This window comes from Carcharhinus amblyrhynchos, chromosome 2 (genome assembly GCF_965287045.1).
Source record: "Carcharhinus amblyrhynchos chromosome 2, sCarAmb.v2.hapA, whole genome shotgun sequence".
Classification (NCBI taxonomy): domain Eukaryota; kingdom Metazoa; phylum Chordata; class Chondrichthyes; order Carcharhiniformes; family Carcharhinidae; genus Carcharhinus; species Carcharhinus amblyrhynchos.
This window is the reverse complement of record NC_137325.1, coordinates 95952165-95972737: the sequence shown is the minus strand read 5'-3', so window position 1 is coordinate 95972737 and position 20573 is coordinate 95952165. Positions and strand designations below refer to the sequence as shown.

Below are 20573 nucleotides of genomic sequence, written 5' to 3'. Positions count from 1 at the left end.
TTCTAATCCAATTTTCCTTGCCTATTTCAAACTTTTTATCTTTTCCTCCTCTTATCCAATTCAAATTTCTGATTTTGGTAGCCAACTGTGATGAAGTATTCCGTGCTGTGATAAGTACCTGAAGAAATTGCTTCTCATGTTGTCTTTCATTCTTCTTGCAACAATCTTAAGTCTATGTCTCTTGTTACTCATTCAATCATCTTCAATAGTAATGCTGTCAAAACCTTCCTTTGTCATTTATGAACTTACAAATAGTGTATCTAAATGTTGATGTCTCTGATAAGGTAGTGCTATCGACAGTACAGAGCAATGGTTTCTTGAGAAAATACAAAAACTACTCCTGGAACCTGCCCCATGACAACAGCTAGAAAACTTTTCATACAATTGCTCACAGGAAATCACTGCATAATTCATAGAGCCAAGAAATGTTATTGCAGGAAGCAATTCTTGTGTGCTTGCCTGAGCGAACATATGAATGAACAGAGATAATTCCCTTCAATAAAACAAAAAAAGGAAATGCAGGATTTATCAGCGAGCATCTGCATATTGAGAGCTGCACTTGTATCTGTATCAACTTGAGTCAAAACCACAATCAGACCTTTTTTTTGGTCAAAGTAAAACAGTAAAACTGGTACAAATAGATGAATCATGAGCTTCAGCCAAGCTTGAAGACATAACCAAACAGAGCCAGAACGGAATTTGAGCCCTGGAAAAGAGTGTACAATAGAAACATAGGAAATTGAACGTTGCTAATGCAATGTGTCATAAGAAGGAACAACTGTCATTTAATCAGTTTGGATTTAACTAGCAGCAGTAGACTTCTATGCATTTTCCCGTATCAAGTCCAAGTTGATGAATAAATCCTACCATTGAAATACAGGGTAACAAGATAGCTGGCATTGCAACAAGCACAATATCCACTTACATCAAGGATTTCTTTATTCGCTTTCGGCGAGGTTGCTTCTCTCAATACTTTGATGGCAACGGGGATTTTGACATTTTCCCCCTCTGGATTCCACAAGCCCTGCAGAGGTAATGAGATTTTAAAAGGAAATCAAAAATCTCTTGCCTCATTCAAGCATTGTGATTGAATCTTTCAAACATACACTGAACACAATATTAAAATGAAATTTCTTTCTTTCACTGCCCACATTTGGTCAAACCATAAAAAGAAGCTTCTGTAGTCAAATATGAAAATTTCAATACATTTTACAGCAGTTAAATATAAAAAAATGCATGTTTATTTTGCCAAAGAGATTAGATGAAAAAAACATCACTGCAGTGGTATCAAAACAAGCTTGGAATTCAGCAGGCCTTTTGAATTTGTCCACTTGAGTTCTTTAAATGAAATAAGCAATGAAAATGAAGCGGACAGAAAATATATCAAATGAATAAAATTCAGAAATAAAAATCGCTGCTTAAAACTGCTTAAAATGGTTAGCACTACTGCCTCACGGCACCATGGACCTGGGTTTAATTCTGGCCTTGAGTGACTGTGTGGAGTTTGCACTTTCTCCCAGGGTCTGCGTGAGTTTCCTCCAGGTGCTCTGGTTTCCTCTCACAATCCAAGGATGTGCAGGTTAAGATGATTGGTCATGCTGAATTGCTACTTAGTGTCGGGGGATTAGAAGGGTAAATACATGGGGTAACAGGGATAGGGCCTGGGTGGGATTGTGGTCGGTGTAGACTTAATGGGCTGAATGGCCTCCTTCTGCACTGTAGGGATTCTATGATTCTAAATCTATTTGACATCTTTTACACATGTGCTATAAAAAAAGGTCAGTTTTTAAATGGAACTTTACCTGGTGGGAATGTCCTTTGGAAATTCAGGTAGAGTCTCAAAAAGACTTCATGGGATTTTCAACACTAAAAATGGACAGAACATCCTACAGGGCTCACTGTCCTCTGCATCAAATTTTTGATTTGACCTCCAGTGGGAAAGGTTATATGCCAGCGGGACAGATCTGCTAAATTTTCCGAGATCTCAAAAATCTATTAGCTGTTTCTATTGAACAGCAGATTTTTTTTTTACCTTGAGGAACTGTTTTACAACTTAATAATGGGATGTAGTTTTAGATCTAAACTCCTGTTTACTTTATAGGAAGATTACAGATGAGGCACACCATCTTAATTCTTTCACCCAGAAAGATCTCGCACTGTCACTCCAATGTGCAGTTTTATCTTGAATGATTCTAGAGTTTTACCTTACTACTTCATCAGACTCTTGTGATTTACTTTTAAAAATTTATTCATGGGATATGGATATTGTTGGCAACGCGAGGGTGGTACCATAGCACAGTGCTTAACACTGCTGCCTCATAGCACAAGAGAGTTGGGTTTGATTCCCATCCTGGGAACTTTGTGTGGAGTTCTCCCTGCGTCTGTGTGGATTTCTTGCAGATGCTCCAGTTTCCTCCCACAGCCCAACAATGTTAGGTTAGGTGGATTGGCCATGCTAAATTGCCCCTTGGTGTCCCAACATATGTAGGTTAGATGGGCAAATATGTAAAGTTTTGGGGAGAGGCCCTGGGTGGGATACTTTGTCAGAGAGTCAGTGCAGACTCTATGCCAAATGGCCTCCTTCTGCAACGTAGGTATTTCATGATTGTATTGTCCATCCCAATTTGCCCTTCATAAGGTAATGGTGAGCCTCCTTCTTTGACCACTGCACTCCTTGAGCTGAGTTCCCAACAATGCTGATAGGTAGGAATTTTAAGCACTATTCTGAACTTATCTTCATTCCCTTAACAATCTTGCTTAACTCTACTCCTCCGCTTCTCTCTTCATTCATCTTGCCCCATACTGATCTGAGATCAGTCTTTATTTACAGTACACTTGTCTCTCACTAGTCCCATCAATGTTGAACTCTATCCCTTGCTCTCTCATCGCCCTAGTTAGCCAACACTTGAATATTAAACCCTCCCTTCTTGACTAATATTCAAGGAATATGGGCTCCCTTTGCCCAGACATGGTTGTCCTATCCAAAATCTCATTCCAAAAAAATCCCACTTTATAATCTCCTAAATCCATAAATAAGGTTTGTCACTGAGCTCTGTGATCACCTCTCATAAAATTTTCAAACCCTTTGATCTGTTTTCCATCTTGTCCACAAATGAGACTTCTTTAGTGAATGGTCATTGGTGATATCCAGTGTGATGCAATTTCTTGAAAGTCTGATTCAACAATGTCCTAAACCTCCTCCGACTTGACAAAAGCTTTGGGCAGGATTTTCTGTTCCTTCCGCATGCCGTGATTTCCGTGACAGAGGTGGTTTGCCATTGGACACCAGTGCGGTCTACTGGTCCTACCGCTATCCATAGCGTTTGTGTGGCTACAGGTCCCACTGCTGGGGAACCACTGCGGGGCTCTCCTTCAGTGAGACTGTAAAATCCCACTGGCAGAAACAGCTGGAATATCCTGCACTTTGTCGCTAGTTTTCTATCCTGCAGCATGTCCCATTTGCCCAGTGCCCCCTTTCCATACCAAACTGCACTGACTCCCAATCTCCCAGAAGGCCAAATTGTAGATCACTGTCTTCATTTACAAATTCTTCTATGACCTCATGCCACGTTACCAATGTAGGCTCCTTTTGTTCTATGTCCTAGCTTGTCTCCTGTACCTCCCCAACTTTGTCTCTCCTATGTCTCTCCCTTTCTTGTGATCCTCCCTCATGGTGCAGTTTTCACTTATGCTAATCTCAATAAAATTTCCTCACATCATTTACCCATCTGTTTTCGAGCATTCCCTCAAATTCACCTTTTCAAATGTACTTTCAATTAATTCAACTCATCCACTACTGTTTTGCCAAGTGAAAATGTTTGGGAAGCTTTATCAGGTTAAAGATTTTGTGGAAATGCAGGCTGTTGATGGTTTAACAGGAATTAGTTTCTCTCCAATCCATTCCATCTTTAAGTTTAAGCTTACTTATTAGTGTCACAAGTAGGCTTATATTAACACTGCAATGAAGTTACTGTGAAAATCCCCCCAGTTGCCACACTCCAGTGCCTGTTCGGGCACACTGCCAATGCTGCCAACCAGCACGTCTTTCGGATTCATGATAATTATTAATAATAATTTGTTGTGCACTTTCCCTTTAAAAATGACACATGGGTCAATTGCTCTGCCTTTCCCACTACAGTTGAAGTTAATAATGATTTTTGTTATACATCTGGAAAATGTAACATTTGAATTCTTCAACGATGTTCTCTTTGCTGCAGTATGCCTGACAGATCGCTTACCTTGTATACTGTGCCAAATGCTCCAGAGCCAAGCACTTTAATTTTCTTGAATTCTGTCTCTTTAAGGATCCTTAGAAGGGCCTGATTGGGAGCAGCTCCACTGGGGGTTAGAGGCTCAACCAGCTGCATCAAGAATAAACTCACAGTCAGGAAGGGCCATACATACTCACTCCCTCAATATTACAAGTCACACTGTGAATTTACAATCCTTTTTACTTAGCGTGGGGAAGGAGTGCTCTGATTGCTACGAACACTGACTTTATAAACTGCTTTTGTACCGTGGTCTAAATTGTGGGAAAGTGAGTTAAAATGGACTGCTTTCCCATGTCTGATTTTGGAAAGTGTATTTGGTATTCCTGTTGACTTGCTGCACTGGAGTTTGAGATTTGGTCAAATGCTGCATTGATGTCAAGAGCAGGCACTCTCACTTTTTGAATGAAGCTCTTTTGTCTCTGTTTGTACTAAGGCTGCAGATTGTCAGGAGCTGAGTTTGAGATTCCAAGGGCATACAGACTTTTAGTCTGTGTATGTGAAACATCATGACAACATTACTAATACACACTGCTGCTGTATCAGCATGTTTACTTGCCCCAGGAAGATCACCAGATGTGGAGAAACATTTAAAAAAAATCTAGTGCCCCAGTTTACTGACATGGGAAAGGAAATTCCCAAATACGCCTTCATGTTGTTGCTGATTGCATGGGATTCTTTTCTGGGAGACAGCAGCTGAAATATAATTTAAAAGCAGCTATGTGTACAGCTATAAAAGAACAGGTTTATGATTTTAGCAAACACATGTGTCTTGAGCTTATGCTCAGCGTTGAAGCTCTGCCCATTGTTGTTGCCCGTGAAGATTTCTGCAACATGGCTATTTTGCAAATTTTTCAGCCAGAACTTCCAATGCCACTTGAAGCATTGATGGGTCAGTGCCAACATCCATGAGCAAGACGGTCAAGCACAAGGAAAAATGTTTGAAGGCAGGATACACTGTATTCAGGTGAGTGGTTAAAGGTCTCAAGTCTTTCAGTAATGAATGGGTTAGTGAAAGGATGAATAGGTGAATGGATGAATGGGTGAGTGGGTAAGTGAGTGAATGGGTGAGTGGGTAAATAAGTGAATGGATGGGTGAATGAATGGGTCAGTGAGTGAATAGATGAGTGAATGAATGGATGAGTGGTGAATGGGTGAGTGGGTGAATGGCCTGAATCAGGTGGAGAAGGCAGTGCAGTCCCCACCCTGGACCCTCCCACCGATTTAAATGCTTCCTACATCCAAACTTGCAGGAGGTGATAATAAATTCTACTCAATAGGTGGGAGATAGTTTAATGGTGGGTGAGCACAATGATGTGGAGTTAAATTGGCAAATATGCAAAAGTCCAATCCAAACTGCCACAAATGTACTGATTTCCACTTTAACTGAAGCCTGTGGGGGAGTGATAACGTTCTGAAGAAGTCAGTAACCGGCCAATTTTAGGTTTCAATAGGCCCGTGGGTGCTTGGGCTGCCCAATCCCTCCACTGGGTTACATAAAATTTCAGAGAGGTCAGGGTTGGGCAGATAGCCCCTGACTTAAGTGAATGTAATTTAGTGTTTATTTTTAAGAAAGTGTGAAACTCTTGATGGATTCACGTTACACAAAGGCTGGAATTCTCTGACCTCGCCCATGGCTGGGATTCCTGGGTCCCCTTGCAGTGAATGGAGATTTGGCTGAGCACCAAATTCTCCATTCCTGCTGGAGACGGTAGTGGGGCACATGAGGCCAGAATTCCAGCCAAAGTGTTTGTACATATGGGTGCTTCACTTCACACTATGTCTGTATTGTGCTTAGTTTACAATGTGAAAAGCAAACGGAGCATAGAGAAGGACTGAGCTCTTGCTCTGCAACATGGGCCACATTTAAGTTAGAAAGACCTTGTGGCAAGAACCTTTTGGCTGCTCATGCCAACAGGATCTTCTGGTTCTGCTGACAGCACACTCCCGTCGTGGGCTTTATGACAGCGAAGGATACATTCAACAGGAAACCTCGCTGACAACAGGGGAACCAGAATATCTCAACACTGACCAATGGCTGGCTGCCTCTGTCACCAGGAAACATGTGGCATGTTGTGTGGAAAATCTTTGAGTTTAGTTTTAATAGGACCCAAGGCAGTTAGAGCTTAGCAGCAAGAAAGGAAACAATTCTCACAGTTCTGCCAGAAGCAGAAGCAGGACAATGCAGTAATGGGAATAAAAGCAAGTCTCATAAACTAAAGAGCAGATAGTTCTAGGAACCAGGGAATGAAAAGAGAGGTTCTAAGAAGAATGAAGTCAAAGGGACAAAAGGAACTAGAATTTGTACATTGAATTCAAGTAAAATGCAAAGAAAGGGTTCTGTGCTCACAAGACAGTTTCAATAGTCAGATTTGAAATAAGGAACCAGATATCAGAGGTAAAGCAAATGTTTGGTGATAACTTACTACAGCCAGTGAAGCAGTATAATTCTCTTGGTGTGGCTGGGTACCTAAGAGATTGTATGGAAGCTTGAATATACATGATAATCCAGGACACAGGAATACTGAAAGGAGAGTTGGAAATCCTGAAAACAGCTCAGAGAAACCATTGTTTGAAAGAAGATTCTAAGGCATGTCTTTTCAAGAGCAGAGTTTGGGAAACACTCATGTGGATGTTTTTCCATCTTGGTGATTCCCTCACCACCTGCCACAGACTTAGTCTGGCAACTATGACCTTTGCAACTTGGCAGCTCAGACAATACTTGCTGACAGATATTCAAGTCTCCCACCCAGAGTGGGGGGCGGGGTGGATTTGAATGTCAATCACTAAAATTCTGCACCCTTGCCATCTTCAGTGCTACAAGTCAAGTGCTGTTCAACATGTAGAGGTGCTGATTCATCAGCTGAGGGGGGGGTGGGGATGGTGGTATGTGGTAATCAGCAGGCAGTTTCCATGCCCATGTTTGATCTGATGTCATGAGACTTCACTGGTTCCAGAATCAATATTAAGAACTCCAAGGGCAACCCCTTCCTGACTGTATACCACTGTGTCACCGTCTCTGGTGGGTCTGTCGTATTGGTGGAACAGGTCATACCCAGGATTGGTGATGCTGGTGGCTGGGCCATTGTCTGTAAGCTATGATATTATGGGTATGATCATATTGGGCTGTTGCTTAAGCCTGGGACAGCAGTCCAAATTTTGTCAAAAGCCCACTGATGTGGTAAAAGAGGATGTTTCATTGTTGATAGGGCTGTGTTTACCTTTGCTGTTTCCACTTACTGGATCATCTGATTCCACTCAGATGAAAGTAGCAGTCAAGTAAGCTGATTTACTGGTAATTACCACTGTGGAAAAAAAAAATCAGCAAAGGGCAATTGCAAGGCAAAAAGGGAAAATAAAAGATTAGTTCAAACTGATGTCCCTTTCAGATATTTGAAAAAAATTAGACACAGGAACCTTGATGTGCCACTGTGGGCAAAGCCTCACCCAAAGTCACAACATATGAAGTGGAAACTTACTTCTGCAATTATGGAAAAATTGATGAAGTTGAACAGGCATGTTGCCTGATGTCAATCTGTTCCTAAAGTATAGGTGGCAAAACATAGTGCGCAGCAAATAAAGTCACACAGAGTTCATATGCTTCACCCACCATTAATAGCACCTCACAAAATCAGCTCATAAAGTGAACCAATTGAGACTGGGAATTATTTGCTACCTCGTTCGATTGTTGTTTTCACTCTATCAACCTTTGCGTCTGTTACTGAAGTGATGTTATGTTCACTGATATGGATTGTTTCATACCTTACATACTATTTTACTATCAGAGCTGACATGACAAGTGGGATTTTCCAGCCTCCCAGCCATGTGTTTCTCAGCGGCAGGAGGTGGCACACTATTGCTGTCAGCGGGATGCTCTGGTCCCCATTGATGTCACCCCAAGCCGCCGGGAAACCCGCAGGGGAGGGTGTACTGCTGACGGGAGCATGGAATCCTGCTGGCATGAATGACCAGAGAATTCCAGCTGACATTTTTGTTCATAGCTGTCATTTTGCTGTTTTTTGTAAGCAGTCTGATTGCCACAATCGGCATTTTGATCAAAGTGAAGTTTTCTGCACCTGTGCTATATATGGTTGTTCCACTGATTCTCAGGCTCCCTGAGCTCTGTCCTCTCTGCCACTGACTTCCTTCAATGACAAAGTCACACATAGACAAATAAATTCATCATTGCCTCCAATGGGCTAGCTCAGCTGAATGAAGAAAATAATATTTGAGGACTGTGATCTCAGATCTGAGACTAAGGCCATGATTCGCCAGGCAGCAGTGATCCCCAAACTCCTAAAACTTTGAAGACTTGAAAAACCTATTGCAAGCACCTCAAAGCTCTGGAGAAGTACCACAAGCGGTACCTTCACAAGACCCTCCAAATACAGTGGAAAGAAAGGTAGCTCAATAGGGGCGTTCGCTCTCAAGACGACATGTCAAGCATCAAGGTACTAATCTCCCAAAAGCACTCCACTGTGAGGACATGTTGTTCATAAGCCTCAAACCAGATTCCTGAAGCAACTCTTCTATTTGGATCTTGGTCATGGCAAGAGACTGACCGAAGAATGGTGGAAATGCTTTATGAAGTCCTCAAAGCATCCCTAAAGAGATCAAACATCCCTGTTGGCTGCTGGGAGTCCTTGGCTTGTGACTGACCAGAATGATGAATGAATGAAGGCACTGAACACATCAACAGACTTTGTCAGGAAAACACAGAAGTGGAGTCGAGGCATTTGAAAAGCTACTGAAACTTCCAAACATCCCATTGGATCAGCCCTTCCAACACCATCCTCCCCACAGGCAATAGAGGCTGCAGATCGCACATTGGTCTTGGTTGCCATCTCAGAAGCAATGAATTGAAGTGGAAGCAAGTCATTTTGTTCTTGAAGTGCTGACTAAGAGAAGACTTATTACCTCTCCATTTTAGTTGTATGGTCATTAAGTGTCCAGTATGTAGTATAGGATTGAAGTCACACATAGACTAGGTCAGGTAGAGGTGGTAGGTTCCCATCCCAGAAAAACCCAGGAATTCTGATGGTAATTCAGCAGATTTCAGTGTCATGTTCCAGTGTTAATCTACAAAATGAGTGGATTTTTAAAAGATTTTGATTTGCTATTGCTATGTTGGAATTTGGCCTGTGGAGTACCATCACCGACAGATTATACAAACCCCTCCAATAAAATTACTAAACTGAGTTTTAAAGGGCAAAGGTTAAAACTAGTTTTTATTTATGAAGCCACCAAATCACCATGGCTTCAGCCTTCAGTTTTATGAAGAAAAATTCTTGTAGTTGGTTACCTCTCGTTCCTGCAACAAACGTCTCAATGTACGTTTCTTTCTGACATGCCTTCTCCTCATGCATACTGCAATTAATAAAGCCACCATGACTACACCAAGAAGGCCACCGACAATTCCAGCAGCAATGGATGGGATACGAGAACTGGAAAAGAAAGAGAATCTATGAGAACAACATTCCTTTGCTTTACATTAATTTAAGTTTTCACAATTTTGTTCTCGTAAGTGTTGCCCATTTCAAACGTAATTGAGAAATGACATAGCCAGGTTTAATAGTAAACTGGATATTTGCACTTCAACTTATCACAATGTCCAGGGTTGGGATCTTCTGGTCCCGCCAAAGGCAACCTCCTGTGACAGCTTCCCTGATGGTGGAACAGACAAGCCGTGCAAAGTGCCGTAGACATCAGAGGGACCAGAAGATCGAATGACACCTCTGCTGAAGGGAAATATGCTGCGCGGGGTGAGGGGTGGGGGTTGCGTTAGTATCCTGTCCCTACTGTTATTCTATTATCATAGTTCTTAAATCAAAATAGAATAATCTAAAAACATTTCTGTCTTTAATATTAGATCAGGGCTGAAATGGTTGCTATGAGAGGACACAGGTTTAAGGTGATGGGGAGTAGGTACAGAGGAGATGTCAGGGGTAAGTTTTTCACTCAGAGGTGGTGAGTGGAATCGGCTGCCATCAGTGGTGGTGGAGATTAAGTCATGATTTAACTTGCTGAAGAACTCAGTGCCAAGTATAGGGTTTTCCTGTCATCTGAAGGAGCTGTTTACCTATTGTGAATATTGGTTAATTAAATGGGCTCTTAGTAGACAGAAACAGATATTCCTGAGTGACAAAAATTTGTCTACAGATTACCAAAAATCCTAAATATGCATCCATTTCCTTTTGTTGTGAATTTTTATGAAATTTTTTTTTGTCAATGTTTCAAATGATCACCAAGAAATAGTTGCCTGTCACGATGCAGTTCCAGGCTTCAATCACTTATTGGCATGTGATTCACATCCTCTCCAGCAATAGTTCGTCTTTCTACCTTTGTTGGGAGTTTGCCTCTAATTTTCAGATGTTTAAATCCTATTTTTTGGCCAACAGACAGGATACATTGATTGCAATCTTGTATTATGACCCGGATTCTGGTTAACTGTCAGTTGATTTAAAATCACAGATATAGCAACCCTATTCAAGAAAGGAGGGACAAAGAAAAATAGGAAATTATTGGCCAGTTAACTTAATAACTGCAATAGGGAAAATGCTGAAATCCATTATTAAAGAAATAGTAGCAGGACATTTAGAGGAACATAATACAATCAGAAAGGGTCTACTTGCTTTTACAAAAAGAAAACTGTGCTTGACAAATTTGTTGGAGTTCTTTGTGGATATAACAAGAAGGATGGATAAAGGAGAACAAGTAGATGTAGTGTATTGGGATTTCCAAAAGACAATCAATAAAGTGCCACATAAAAGGTTACTACATGAAGAGACGAAGGATGAGAGGTGACCTGATAGAGATTTATAAGATGTTGAGAGGTATTGATTGGGTGGATTCGCAGAGGCTTTTTCCCAGGGCTGAAATGGTTGCTATGAGAGGACACAGGTTTAAGGTGATGGGGAGTAGGTACAGAGGAGGTATCAGGGGTAAGTTTTTCACTCAGAGGTGGTAAGTGGAATCGGCTGCCATCGGTGGTGGTGGAGGCAAATCGATAGGGTCTTTTAAGAGACTTCTGGATGAGTACATGGGACTTGATAGGATTGAGGTTTATAGGTAAGCCTAGTAAGTAGCGATATGATCGGTGCAACCTGTGGGCCGAAGGGCCGTTTTTCTATGTTCTACATTTAGATATCTTATCTACCAGATAAGAGCTCATGGTGTTAGAGATGAGACATTAGCATTGATGGAGAATTGCTAACCAACAGGAAACGGAGGCGAGATAAATTAGGTTGAAATTGTATCTAGAGGTATTCCACAGGGGTCAGTGTGACACCTCAACCATTCAGAATCTACTTTAACGACTTGGGTGAAGAGGCTGATTGTATTGTAACTAATTTTGATATGATACAAAGTTAGGTAGAAAAATAAGTTGTAAGGAGGACACAAAGAGCCAGTAAAGGGATATAAATAGGTTTTGTGAGTTGGCAAAAAAAGTGGCAGATAATGTGATGTTGTCTACTTTGGAAGGAATAATAGAAAAGCAAAATAATATTTAAATGGAGTGAGACTGCAAAACATTATAGTATAGAGGGATCTTGGTGTTCAAGTACATGAATCTGAAGAAGTTACAAGTAATTAAGAAGGCAAATGGAAAGTTGGCCTTTTTTACAAGAGCGATAGACTATAGGGAGGTCTTGCTACAACTGCAGAGCTTTGGTGACACCTCACCTGGATTACTGTGTACATTTTGGGTCTCCTTACTTATGAAAGGATATACTTACATTGGAAGTTCAAGAAGGTTCAATAGACTGATTACTGGAATGAAGTGGTTGTCTTATGGGGAAAGGCTGAACAGATTGGGCCTGTACTCATTGGTGTTTAGAAGAATGAGGGGTCATTCTGTTGTAACATATAAGATTCTGAGGGGACTTGACAGGGCAAATGTTGGAGGATATTTCTTACCGGGGAACCTTGAATTGGGTGCTTAAAAAGAATAAGGGGTCTCCAACTGAGATTTTTTTTTTCTCTCAGAGTCATTAATTATTAGAATTCTCTTCTTCAGAGAGCAGTGAAGGAAGGGTTATTGGCTAGAATTTTCTGGCTGTTCATGTCCTGCTGCTGCTGCACGCGAGTTCAGAGCATTTGGTGCCCAGCCAAATCTCTGTTCATTACAACGGGACCAGAAAATCCTGTTGGCGAGAACAGCTGGAAAATTCTGGCTATTATCTTTCTCAGTCTTAAATATATTCAGTTTTTTTGAATCTACAATGGAGTCAAGGGTTATATTGGAAGTGGAGTTCAGGCTGCAATCAGATCATCCACAGTCTTACTGAATGAGAGAGCAGGCCCTTTGGCTTGAGTGGCCTATTTCTTGTAGTATCTAATTACACAGTCAATAAATTTATTGATTTTTCTGCTATGCACTTCCCTATTTGAATTCCCTGCGTTTGCTGCTTGAGAAATCAAGGGGGTATCTTGCAATAATGTAAGACCTTTCATGAACTTGGGTGTTCATGAGTATTTTACAACCAATGATGTATTTGATGTAGCGCTGTCATTGTTGAAAATAGGAAGCACAGCACAGATACTGGCCAGAATTTTCCAGCTGTTCTCGCCAAAAAGATTTTCTGGTCCCGTTGTAATGAACGGAGATTTGGCTGGGCCCATTTGGATAGAACAAGGATCCACAAACAGCAATGATGTTTTAGTGATGATGGTGAGGGATAAACATTAGACAATAGGGAGTATTTCCCTGCTCATCTTCAAAATACAGCCATAGGTTATTTTTCTGTCCACCTGCAAAGGTAGATGCAGTCTCAGTTCAACTTATTTGAAGTATGGATATGTTGGCTGGAATTTTCCAGTCCCGCTGACGGTGAGCTCCCGTTGCTGGTTTCCTGGCAGTGGTGGTCCATACAATGAGAAGACAGATCCTGCCGCCGGCCAATGGTGGGCCATCTCCACCACTGTGAAATGTATGGCGGAGGGTACAGAAAATGCCGCCCATTGTTTTAGTGGTTCTGACAGTCTCATAAATTTAATAATTGACTGATGTCTACTTAACTGCACTGTGATTGTTCATAGGTATCACTTTGTTGCCAGTGAGCTGGGATGTATTTGGTTTAGGCTGGCTTGCATTGGTTTTTGTGAGTTTACTGAACCAGCTGTGATTCCATGGTGTTTAAAATAAGTTTTTTTCCAGTATTTTTAAATCTCTGACTGCAGTTGGCATTGTTTCTTTCAGCAATTGTTACTGGGTGAATTGTTGTTATATTCTTTCGAGGTTATGGAGATGAAACTCCTCAAGGTCTTGTTTCCCAAAGCGCAACATCATAGGTGATCCACTGGTAGAATCATATGTTTAAATGTATAGCATTTATCCAATGTGAATATTAATGAAATATTGCTTGGTTTGTTTAGCTGAAATTTGACTTTAAAAGTATGAGGCTAAACAGCAGATCTCTGAAAGAGCACAAGAACTTCTGGTCCAAATATGCAGATTACATTATTATAACACTTGAATAGAATGAACTATGGAAGTGCATCTGCTTTATAATCATAGCATTAGGACAACCCACAGGGAAACATCACCAACTATCTTTCCTGCTATTTTCCCTCTGAGTCATTAATTGTTTTTATTTGCAAATTTGCTGCCATGCTGATTTTTAAAATACTAAATGGTGACAATTATAAACTGATGTCAAAAATTAGCAGTGATCATCAGATTTAGACAAGATTATTGAAATCATAAATTTGTTGGAATACATTACCTCGTATGTTCACAATCCTCAAGTTTTGGTCCTTTACACCTGTGACATAATAAACATTGAATTAAATACAGATAAACAAATATTAAATTACTTACAACAATTTCAAATCTTACTACAATTGAATCATTCTCCCCGGCACAGTAGCACAGTGGTTAGCACAGCTCCAGGGGCCTGGGTTTGATTCCCAGCTTGGGTCACTGTCTGTGTGAAGTTTGCACATTCTCCTCGTGTCTACATAGGTTTTCTCCAGGTGCTCTGGTTTCCTCCCACAGTTCAAAGATGTGCGAGTTAGGTTGATCAGCCATGCTAAAATTGCCCCTTAATGTCATGAGATGCATAGGTTAGAGGGATTTGTGGGTAAAATATGTAGGGATATGGGAGTAGGACTGGGTGGGATTGTGATTGGTGTAGACTCGATGGGCCAAATGGCTTCTTTCTGTACTCTAGGGTTTCTATGATTTCTATGATGAATTCATGAAGGCATTCAAAATTAGTCATTCAGCATCCTTTAGCATCAATTTAAATAAAGTAACTTATAAATTAACATAGAATTAAACAGTGCTTACTGTTGGGTGCAATTTGGGTGACATTGCTGACAATTCTTTTGCACATCGGGGTATTTCCAGATCAAAGTATTATTTTCTCCTGAGATTCCAGAGGGGCAACTGCTTACACAGCGTGGGCCATCTTTAAAATTTGCACATTCTTTACACTTTTCGTTGCTCTAGTTAATGGAATGAATAAATGAAGACAGGTGTCAAAAGACAGAAAAGCAGCGTATTATCAAGTCCTCTTGAGCATAACTTGCAAGAGATAAGTTGGATATAACTTATTTAACAGATTAACAGTGACTTCCATAAAAGCAAACAGTATCTTTTACATTATGAATCAACAGTGTTAAATCTATGGTGCGGTAACAGGAAATTATCCTTTAGCTGCCCAGTAAGAGCAATGGAAATAATTTTTCTCCATTTGATTCAATTCTTTGGACTTTACCGCAGATCCTGGTACATCGCTTAGACTCAAAGTTGAAACTAAACTCTCGCCTCAATAGGTCTTTAATCAAATAGAAGTTAACTTTATGTGCTTGATTTGGTTATGTATTTGTTAAAGCGACTCATCTTTCAGTTTAGCGCCACCATTCACTTTTCAGATACCACCATACCAGCGGAATAATATAAAAAGGATGAAGTACTGACATATCGTGGTATTGGACACATCCAGAAACAAAACAGATTCGACTTTTGGAACCTTCATCAGAAATTTATAATTCAATTGCAGTTGCAAAACTTTAAAATTATTTGTAATATTCAAGGAAACAGCAAAAAAATCCTTTCCAGAAACTGATTTCTGAAAACAATTAAAGATAGGTGCCCCGCGAACTAAACATAGCAAAAAATAACCTTTCAGGAACGGAACCTGTTACACAGCAATTCTGTCCTTCCTTTCACAAATAGTTTTCTGAGGAGAATTGTTGAGATATGCCAGTTACCCTCCACCACTACTGATCTATTAATTCATGAATGTGTTTATATCCACAAATTCAATACCATTAAACGAGTCCGCCTGATTGGCCAGGAAACCATCCTTCCAGTGGAATGGTGGCACAGTGGTTAGCATTGCCAACTCACAGCTCCAGGTTTGATTCCAGCCTTGGGTCACTGTCTGTGTGGAGATTATATATTCTCCCCGTGTCTGCATGTGTTTCCTCCAGGTGCTCTGGTTTCCTCCCATTGTCCAAAGATGTGCAAGTTAGGCGGTCTGGCCATGGTCAATTGTCTCTTACTATCCCTCGGTGTGTAGGTTAGATGGATTGACCATGGTAAATGTGTGGGGTTACAGGCATAGGGTGGAGAGAGAGCCTGGGTAAGATGTTGTGTCAGAGAGTTGGTGCAGACTTGATGGGCTGAATGGCCTCTTCTGCACTGTAGGGATTCTGTGAGAGATACCCAGGGTCTGGATTTTCAAAGTGTGGTTTGAACTTGACACCTGGAAGGTCCACAACACCCTCCTGAGCCCATTTTAAAATCCAAATTGTCCAACTGACCAGGAGGTGAGCTCAGCAACAAAATTCAAGATGCTGCAAACTGAACTACAACTAAAATATGAAAACCGACATGAAAATGTAGCTTTCCATGCAAATTATGGAATGATACGATAGTTGTTTCAAATTATGAAGAAAAAGGTTGATGGAAGCAGAGTAGTGTGGGATGAAGAACAATGCCATGCTACAAGATTATATGCAAGAACAGAGAACAAAATAAACAGTTTTTCTATACAGAGAGTGGGAGAAATTGGAACCACTGCCTATTTCTAGGTGTAGAACAGGGACAAAAATATCAATTTCCTGGTGCGGTTTTGTGAGCATCAAGGATATCTAAAATCTATCCAACATGACAGTGAGTTCAGTGGTATTTAGGCATCTATATCAGAGTAGGCTGGATATGAGAATTCCCTGCCCCAACCCAACACCCTCCAAATTATTTTTCTCTACTTTCCCCAGTCTCACTGACCACAGAATAATTATGGCTGAACTGTCGCCAGGCTTCCACTAATACTTTTAGAATCGCACTAATTCAATGAGTATATTTATTTCCAGAGAAGAGGCAATCTTTGTTTTGTTATATTAGAAATCAAACATTTTCCCCATCAATCTGCAACACCATTGATTGGCATTCCAATAGTCTGCTACACTAAAATTATTCATAGATATTAAAAGTCTCTTAAAAGCAACATGCTCTCCTTCGTGGTGTTTTACCTATTCCCCACCATTTTAGTAGTTCTGTTTTGAGATGTAGACACAACGGATGGGATTTTACGTCCTCACTCAGGCAAGACTGGAAATTCCCGCCCAAGGTCAATGGAGATTTCCATTGTTGGACCCTCACCCATGCCGATTCTGTGGTGGGTGAGGTGGCAGATTTCCAGCCACCATTCTGGTAATTTTATTTGCCGTTGTATGCAGTGATTTAGCATTTAATAGTGAATAGCTCCATCGTGTGTCAGCATGTATTTGAATACTGTGTTATTTTTCAATTTTGCTCATTCCTGATTTTGACTTACAGAACCAGTGCAGGTTTCTGACCCATTCTGTGGTTTACATTCTGCATCACATCGAATGCACTGTTTTTGATCCACATACTCTCGTATCTCCCTTCGCAGAAAAAAAAGAGGACAAATTAATAGTTCAAAATTTAAAATCTGAAGAAAAGTGTTAACAATTACATGTGCCTAAACATTTTGATACCAATATTTCCTCCATATAGATTAGTGCACCCCAAGGCGTTGATTAGATAAACTTAAATAAGTAATTTTGGAATAATCTGAATGCAAAGAAACAAGAAGGTGATGTTTTTATCAATTTGCATTGCATGCAGAGAAGAGGTGTAAGGGCCCATAAAATACAGCATGTGCTCAATCCACCTATTGTTTTTTGCCTATTGTCTTATTATCAGGAGCACGTGAATCCTGGTGACCATACCTTCCACATGAAACAAGTAGTGGCCATTAATATTCGCAAACAAGGGTCAGATTAGATCATTTATTTCACAAACCATTTCCTCCATGCCTCCTGCTAATGGTCACTTTATGCTCCTACTCAACAACCCTGGGTAGCCACTGCATACAATATTAAAATACATCCTTGGTTGCTTTTGAGAGATGTCTAGAGTTTTTGAGTTTTTCTCTCATTAGGCTGTGCTTTCACCTTTAAAGTTTGTGAAAGTGCTTTTAGCTGCTTCTGTGACTCTTAAATTAGATTGGTTGCTGCTTCACATTGCTGCATCAGTCTGCTGTGTAAAAGTGCACCTCCTCTTTTTGTTACTGCAGACCCCTTGAGCAGTGCTTATGCAATCTGAATTGGCAAGGTGACTGGAACTGACATTTCACAACTCATCTAGTGACCTGTGGAAAAAATGTATGGACCAGCTAGTGTTTTTGCCACTCACCTCATGCCTAACACTTTCTCCCATTTACAGTTTGTATGTAGAAAACGCCTTCCAAGGATACAACAGAGCATTGAGAGAAAGAAAAATAAACTCGAGAAATAAGGTCTAACCTGCTCAACAAGGGTTACTTTTCCTCTTTGGATGTTAAAGACAATAGATTTGAGAGAATTATGTCTGTTATTGGATTTTAGTAAAGCAATACTTGCAATATGGATCGGAATTCTCTGGCTGTTCACACACTGCCACCGCTACAAGCAAGAATGGAGAATTTGATGCTCAGCCCAATCTCTGTTCACTGCAGCGGGACCAGAAGATCCTGCTGGCATGAACGGCCAGAGAATTCCGGCCATTGTCTTTTCAGAATAAAACTGGCCAATGGAACAAATCAGCTGCTGTCCAAAGTGGGAATTATTCTTACTTTATGCTGATATTTTTGTGCGTAGAAAAGGAAACTCAAACGCTTAACCCAACATAAATCCAGGGACTTGTTTCACCCCAATAACTTACTCAATCATCGTCATTTCAAGGATTATAGGTTACATCCGATTTCTCTGTATTTGTGAATGTGACGGGGCTACAACCATCTACACTTTAGTCGAAAGATTTTCTTGCTTTTTATACTCACGATACAAAATATCTAAATTTAAATAATCTTAGTTGTTTATTGCTATACACAGACTGATTCCACTGGGAGAAATGTTGCAGAATAAATATTTACTGCAGAGTATCTTCTTGCCTATAGCAAGGGCATTTACTTTGCTGAAATAGATGAATGTCAGACTCCTGGGAAAGTGCATTATTGTCAAGCCAACACATGAAGGGGAAGATATCACTCAAGTGTTGATATTAGCACAACAGGGCAGAATAATTATGTTCAATTCAAAGTTGTTTAATTCAACTTCTCACACAATTCAATTTCTGGTCTGAAATTACCATTTTCCTTTTCAATTTACATTGTTAAGTTGTATTATGGTACAATACAAATTTCAGCAGGTTGTACTGAATCCAATATCTAAGTTCTCAACGAAATGACAGGTCCATCTGGTAATGGGTTTTGGCAGATAAAGGTGTAGGGAAGGGTTACAAGAGACACTTATGTATCAATGATTTTTTTTCAATTTGTTGGACTCAGCCAAGGCATATACAATGACAATAGCCCTTATCCTCATGCTATACAAAGTTATTTTTAGTGGAGATTTAAATGGAAATTTTAAATGAGTTTTACTGATATATATTGGCCAGAACACATGGAGAACTCTCTTGCTTCTTTTTAAATTGTGTCAATGAATCATTTGTTTGAAGTTAAGTTTTTAAAGTTTTTTTTAAAGTTCATTAGTGTCACAAGTAGGCTTATATTATCACTGCAATCCCCTAGTTGGCACACCGGTGTCTGTTCAGATACACTGAGAATTTAGCATAGCCAATGCACCTAACCAGCACATCTTTCAGACTGTGGGAGGAAATCGGAGCACCCAGAGAAACCCATGCAGACATGGGGAGAACGTGCAGACTCTACATAGACAGTCACCCAAGCTGGGAATTGAACTCAGGTCACTGACGCTGTGAGCCAGCAATGCTAACCTCTGTGAATTTGTGTGCATTTCAAAGGGTGCCTTGCCTTAGCATGCCATCTGATAGTGCAGTGCACTCTCAGTACTGCATTGAAGAAGCAACCTGATTATGGGTGCTATTATGCATCCTACAGTCCAAAAGATGTGCTGGTTAGGTGCATTCCCCATGCTAAAAAAAAATTCTCCTTCAGAGTATGGGGACTAGGGGGACAGTAAATTCACTGCAGTATTAATGTAAGACTACTTGTGACAATAAATAAATAAACTTAATAAACTTAAATGGGTTCCAGATTGCAACAAATTTGGCAGGTTCCACCAGGGTTGTCACTGGCTGCTGGAAAGTTAACACTTTGGATGCCTGTCATGCCCCCCAAAACAATACTAAAACATCTTTTAAAGGAACTGTGGCCTCATCATATATTCCAGTTCATGTTACATTGTACTTACCCTTCCAAAATGTTACATCTCTCAACACACTCTATTCCGCGGACATAATATCTGCAGGAGAAGCATTGTGAGGGTCCAGGGCCCCAGCAGCCATCGTCGGAACATAGTGAGTGGCAGACTTTATTTTCAGCAACTAGGCAGGTAGAAACAAGAAAGAACTTCCACATTTGAAAAATGTTAACAGTTATGTAGTATGCAAGAAATACACTGAACTAGACAAATGTGACTCATCTTAACTGATAATAAACAAGTTGACAAGCTTAGTGCTTCTTAACATGAGTAGAAGTTGCCGCTAACTGTTGGGATTGTGTACTCGGAGGTGAGCTTCCCAAAATGTATCAAAATTTTATTTTCAATAAAACAAAAGTCTAAACAAAAGGTGAGTTGCAGTGGAAAATTAAGTAAACACTAGGAAGCAAATATCAATGAATTGAGAAAAATGGAGGGGAATAATATTCCAACAGATAGATCACACATAGGAAGCCTGTGTCAGAATACGCACCAAAAAGATAAATGTGTGGTTCTGTATCAGACTTTCGAAAAATTCTAGAAAGTACAGAACTAAGATTTGGTCTATTGATCTGGTCTTTACATCTGACAGGCAGGAGTCACCAA

The 20573-nt window shown here is 40.3% G+C and overlaps 1 protein-coding gene across 1 annotated transcript in view; it reads right to left on the bottom strand.

The window, feature by feature from the left end:
* egfra (epidermal growth factor receptor a (erythroblastic leukemia viral (v-erb-b) oncogene homolog, avian)) overlaps positions 1–20573 on the bottom strand; it is a 260289-nt gene that overhangs the window by 34830 nt on the left and 204886 nt on the right. The window contains exons 13-19 of the mRNA XM_080209479.1: positions 19959–20091; positions 17057–17147; positions 14560–14717; positions 13994–14032; positions 9571–9712; positions 4239–4361; positions 926–1024 (exon numbers count right to left, since the gene is read on the bottom strand). Coding sequence (XP_080065605.1) covers positions 926–1024; positions 4239–4361; positions 9571–9712; positions 13994–14032; positions 14560–14717; positions 17057–17147; positions 19959–20091 — 785 coding nt within the window. The remainder of the gene's footprint in view (positions 1–925; positions 1025–4238; positions 4362–9570; positions 9713–13993; positions 14033–14559; positions 14718–17056; positions 17148–19958; positions 20092–20573) is intronic.